Source organism: Vespa velutina, chromosome 18 (assembly GCF_912470025.1).
Source record: "Vespa velutina chromosome 18, iVesVel2.1, whole genome shotgun sequence".
Taxonomy (NCBI): domain Eukaryota; kingdom Metazoa; phylum Arthropoda; class Insecta; order Hymenoptera; family Vespidae; genus Vespa; species Vespa velutina.
The window spans coordinates 1960329-1966120 of NC_062205.1; the positions used below are offsets into that span (position 1 = coordinate 1960329).

The 5792-nt window shown below is 29.4% G+C and overlaps 1 protein-coding gene across 9 annotated transcripts in view; it reads right to left on the reverse strand.

The window, feature by feature from the left end:
- Window positions 1–5792, reverse strand: part of LOC124955343 (fasciclin-1) — a 271339-nt gene that overhangs the window by 6299 nt on the left and 259248 nt on the right. For 8 of the 9 annotated variants that reach the window (XM_047509636.1, XM_047509641.1, XM_047509637.1 and 5 more), the window contains 4 exons: window positions 3641–3883; window positions 2923–2934; window positions 1119–1333; window positions 99–261 (listed from right to left, as the gene is read on the reverse strand). In XM_047509636.1, coding sequence (XP_047365592.1) covers window positions 99–261; window positions 1119–1333; window positions 2923–2934; window positions 3641–3883 — 633 coding nt within the window. The remainder of the gene's footprint in view (window positions 1–98; window positions 262–1118; window positions 1334–2922; window positions 2935–3640; window positions 3884–5792) is intronic. The other variant, XM_047509643.1, reaches the window with a different exon arrangement.

Here is a 5792-nt window from a genome sequence, read left to right on the forward strand (position 1 = left end):
TGCTTGTAAGGATCTTTATTGAATATATTTCGAATGATTTAATTTCTTTCTTTTTTTTTTTTTTTTTTTTTTTTTTCGTTGAAATAAGAAATACTCACGTGATAGCTGAAGTCTTGCATGAAAAGTTTTTTAATTGTAGACGGATAACTGATGTTGGCACCGGACCAGGCTTGTTCTCTCGGTGCGAAATAAGTGAAACGTTTCGTCGTGTCGTTAAGTTGCTCGTTAAAACCACGTCGTTGGCCCAAGAAATAAGTGGAGCTGTAAAATTGATCGATCGATCGATCGATCGAGAATTATTATATATTTTTCTTTTGATCGGTAAACAAATGAATCCGATCGATGTTATTATATATTTTGTTTTCTTTTTTTTTTTTTAGACTACAAAACGAACGGAACGGAGTATTCTTTATTTCTTCTTCTTCTTCTTCTTCTTCTTATTATTATTTTTTTTCTTTTAACCACTTGCGGTGTAAAGAAATTCACGGTTGCATATGGCAGAAAAATCGAGTGCAATCGAGTTTCATTTTACAATCTAGGATCAATACTGATAACTTCACACGATGAAGTGTGTGGAAGTAGAAACTGTGTCTCGGTAAAGAATTTCATTAAACAGTTGACGTGCCTTGCACGGTCATTTTTCTATCGGTAACAATCGTCTGACGACGTGTATGACACGTCGCCGCTGGCGTTCCGGTAACAAAATCCATCTAGAGACGTGCGTGGCACGTCTTTCAATCGCAAGTGGTTAACACGTTCCGTGCCAAGTTATTTTTGTTTGACTTGTCGTTCATTTGATATTTTGACTAAAGAAAAAAATGACTGCGTGTACCACCGGTGGTACACGCGGCCTGAAGATCAAAGCTTAACGTGTACCACCGGTGGTACATGTGGCCTGAAGATCAAAAGCTTAACGTGTACTACCGGTGGTACACGTGACCTGAAGATCAAAAGCTTAACGTGTACCACCGGTGGTACACGTGGCCTGAAGATCAAAGCTTAACGTGTACCACCGGTGGTACATATGGCACGGAGAACGTGTTAAAGAGACAACGAGTATTTATATAAACAATGTAATATGAATTTATATATTAATTTAATCAAGAATTAAATCTTACTTCAACATAGGATCGGTTCTTAGTTTGTCGAAAACGGTGGTATATGGTACACCGAGGACCCTATCGATGATATGAATAATTCCATTGGTCGCTGCGATGTTTGCGGTAACTACTGTAGCATTTACGCCACCACCCTCGACTGTAATTGTTTGATTTCCTGCCGGTCCTTGTACAACATTGAAATAAAGTTTCTTCCTATCGGCGGCAGTAGGTATCTATAAATTATATATTAACAACGTATAAATCATATTAGACTGAATGATTCTCGAAATAAAACGATCCATTCATTTTCAAGAGATTAAATTTTAAAGACAATGAACGATAAGTAAAAGGAGGGAAACGATTATTGTAAAATAACAACAAAAATACGAAAAACAAAAAAGAAGAAAAAGAAAAAAAAAAAAAAGAGAACGAACAGAGAAATACAAAAAGGTAACAACAGAGTTAATTGAAAAGAGACGAAGCGTGGATTTTTGTGCTTGCTTTGCTTTTTCTTTTTTTTTCTTTTTTTTTTTTTTTTTAAACTTTTTTAAAAGCATGCATATAATACGAAAGAGGAAAATAACAATTCTATGTAACGAAATTTCAATATAATACGTGCAACAGTATATATTATTTGTATATATATACAAATACATATATACATCGATTATTTTTCAAGCTCTCAATGGTCACGCGGTTTGTTATAATTTTAAATTAAATGAACGTAAAAGGAAAAAGGAAGGAGAATAGAAAAGAATGATTAGAAAGGTTAGTACGAAAGAAAAGGAATAAAAAAAGAAGAAAAAAGAAAAAATAAAAAAAGAAATAGAACATATATATGAATGTCATTCCAATGTTCATGCTAATTTAATATTTATTTAGAAACGATTTCAATAAGGAATTATCATGCACAAAATGTCAAATGTACGAGAGAGATGACGAACGTGTGTTAAATAATCTCTAAAATCTCTACTGATAAAATGTAGATTATCCTTTAATCGTTTGAGTGCCGTGCAAAACGCAATCACGCGCCATTCGCATTTTAATGTCGATAAAAAGTGCCATTGAATATATAGGGCCAAAAAATAGAAATACCGGGTACGGAGATTTCATTACACGTATCGATAATCCCCGAAAGCTTTAATAAATAATCGTACGAAATTGTTGCGTGGCGGCGTTTATTTTTGAATAAAAAATGTTTCTTTTTTTTTCTTTTTTTCTTTTTTTTTTTTTTTTTTTTTAAATAAAACAATTATTATAACGACGAATGCACGATCGTTATTTAAATCAATCCGATGGAAATTGTACGATGTACAAAATGTTACGACGCGAAAGGAATGGAACAAACATGGAAAAACAAAAATTTCTTTTTTTTGTTTGATAATGAGCTCCATCCCATTACGATCGAAACGCTCGAAAACAATTTTGTTATTTTTTATTCTTCTTTTTTTTTTCTTCTACCGTCGAATATTTGCTGTCGGAACTTTTTTTTGTTTGTTTTTTTTTTTTTTTTTTTTTTTTTTGAGGAACTTTTTTCTTTCTTTGTGGATCATTCAAAAGAAACGCAACGTCGAGTGGCCGATTTGCAATTTCATTCTAAGAAGAGAGAAATACGAAGGAAATGAAAAAAAAAAAAAAGAGAAAAAAAGAGAAAGAAGAAAAAACATCGATGCAATAGATCACAACGAAGGTTGATGCAAGTGGGGGAAAAAAAAACAAAAAAAAAAAAAAACAAAAAAAAACAAAAAGAAAGAAAAATCATTCTCATCATTTTGTAACAAGAAACATTGAAAGCTGCATGATAAAAAACGTTGGTAATTACCCCAGCTTGTGCCTTTCCCGTCGATGGTATTTTTTTGGTACATTGGAAGGAGAGAAAGAAAGAAAGAAAGAAAGAAAATAAATAAATAAATAAATAAATAAGTAAAAAATAAGTAAATAAGTAAATAATGGTAATAAAAAATTAAAAAAAAAAAAGAAAAAAAAAATAAATAAATAAATAAATTAAAAATGGGACAAAAAAAGTAAGTCATTAAACGAGTACATTTTTATATGTAAATGAATATACTACGCTTATAATGCCTGCCGTTTTTTTCCTTTTAATTTTATTTTTATTATTATCAAAAAAAAAAAAAAAAAAAAAAAAAAAAAAAAGAAAAAAAAAGAAGAGAGAAAAAAAAAAGAAAAAAAACGGCGAAACGTGATAAGGTATTAAATCTACATCATACGATTGTCGATATTATTATCAAAGTATTTGAGATTCGTTCGAAAAAAATTTGAAACAAAAAAATAAATACACACACACACACACACACACACATATATATATATATATATATATATATATATAAGATAACACTAAATAATCGATCAAAATCTATGCAATCATAATTTGATTTCTTTTCAGATTATACAGATACATACACACACACACGCGCGTACATACATACACATATACATACATACATACACATCACCACCATCATCAGACATACGAAATAATTTTTATACGAGATAATTTTTAAAGAAAGCGCGCTCACCTGACTGATACTCTTGTTTTGAATTTTTTCCAATGGTAGTCTCTGTTTGACGTAATGCAAGTTCAGGATCTCCTTAACTCGCCTTTTATCCTGCAATATATGTTGTACACCAGGTTCTTCGAGTGCCGCATTGCTAGGTGCGAATAGAGTAACATCATGGAGTCTGCTTATGGTCGTCATAATGTCGTCGCCAAAATCCCGAATGGTCTCATAAAATTTGTATACAGGACCGTCCTCCTTTTCCTATACGCGTGGAAAAAAAAGAAAGAAAAGGGAAATTCTGTTTATATCGGTCATAAACGTTATAGCTCGCCTTTCATAAAAAATATATACATATTATATATTTCTTTTCTTTTCTTTTCTTTTTAATTCTTTTGTTCTTTTTTTTTTTTTTTGTTCTTTTTTTCTTTTTTTCTTTTCTTTTTTTTGTTTTTTTTTTTTTTTTTTTTTTTTTTTTTTTTCGACTACACTACGAAGGAATTGTGATATGATCGAGACGATCCAAATTAGAAGACAAAGAGACGAAAAAAGAAAAAAAAAAAAAAGAAAAAAGAAAGAAAGAAAAAGAAAACAAATAACAACAACGATGAAGAGGAATGGAAAGTGGGGGGGGGGAAGAGGTGGGTGGGATTGGGAAATAGAGGGAAGATAGATAAAGATTATAAGAAATAGGTGATTAAAATGGACAAAAGCATGATAGGTTGTGGTAAATAGGATAGGTTAAGGTTTATGTAGAATGATAAAGTAGGTTTTAATAGAGATATATTAAATAGGGATAAATTTGAAACAAAAAAAAAAAAAAAGAAAAAAAAAATACACAAAAATGTAATCCAATCGAAATTTTTAATAATAAGCACTCTTTCGGTTTATCCAAAATAATATAGAGTAGAGAGAGTATAATATTTATGATTTGTAAATTAAGAAAAAAAAATATATGTATATATATATATATATATATATATATATATATATATATATATATAAGAAAAAAAATCGAATTGAAAAAATTGCCCAAATAAATTCGAGTATATATGGCTAACTAATATATACTAGAATATTAAAACTGGTATACTAATTGAAACAAAATTTATATATATATATACATTAATAACATATATATATATATATATATTGAATAATTATATATAATTAATATATAATAATATATAAATATATTAATAAGAAAGGGAAGGGATACAAAATGGAAATGAGACACCGAGACGATACTCTATCATATAGAATTATTGTTTATTTAATATTTTGAAATTTATCTCTTCTACGATGATAAGTTTTTTCATTTTTTCTCTTTCTCTCTCTCTCTCTCTCTCTCTCTCTCTCTATATATATATATATATATATATATATATATATATATATATATATCGAATGATATTTTGTAAAACCTTTAAAGATACATTAGATTAACGTTCGACGCGGCATGAAACGTTAATTAAATAAATTAATTATTCAACATTTTCTTTGACAATGATAAAAGATAAACCAGCAGGTTTTACGAAATCAGATTCTCTCTCTTTTTTCTTTTTCTTTTTTCTTTTTTTTTCTTTTCTTTTCCGATAAACACAAAGATAAATTCCATTACAAATGACCGAAGTGAATGCACCATTTAACTCGAATTGAAAGCTTTAAACTTTCTCCGCTTGATTTACACCGCAATCATATTATAAAACTTTTAAACTCGATTTAATGAAGCGAATGGCTATGGCGATGGTGATTGATTGTTTACTCGTTTTATGGTTTCTTTATTCTATTTTTTTTTTCTTTCTTTCCTTTTTTTTTTTTTTTTTTTAATCATACTTTCTGATTCTCTCGGTGGCTCGTCCTATGAATTTTAATGGGTATAAAGAGAAAGAAAATCACAGCAAAAGGGAGAGATAGATAAAGAGAGAGAGTAAGAGAGAGTAAGAGAGAGAGAGAGAGAGAGAGAGAGAGTGAGAGAGAGAGAGAGACGGAGTATACGAAGAAAAACGATTAATTAGTCAGAACAGAAATTTTGATTAACCCTAAAAAAATTAAATCTCTTCTTGGATATATTTTGACACGTTTATACGGTAAAACGATAACAGGCTTAATTCCATCGGCTTTATTATGGCTTTTGTTTATATCGACATTCATAAAAGCTTTTAATATGCTA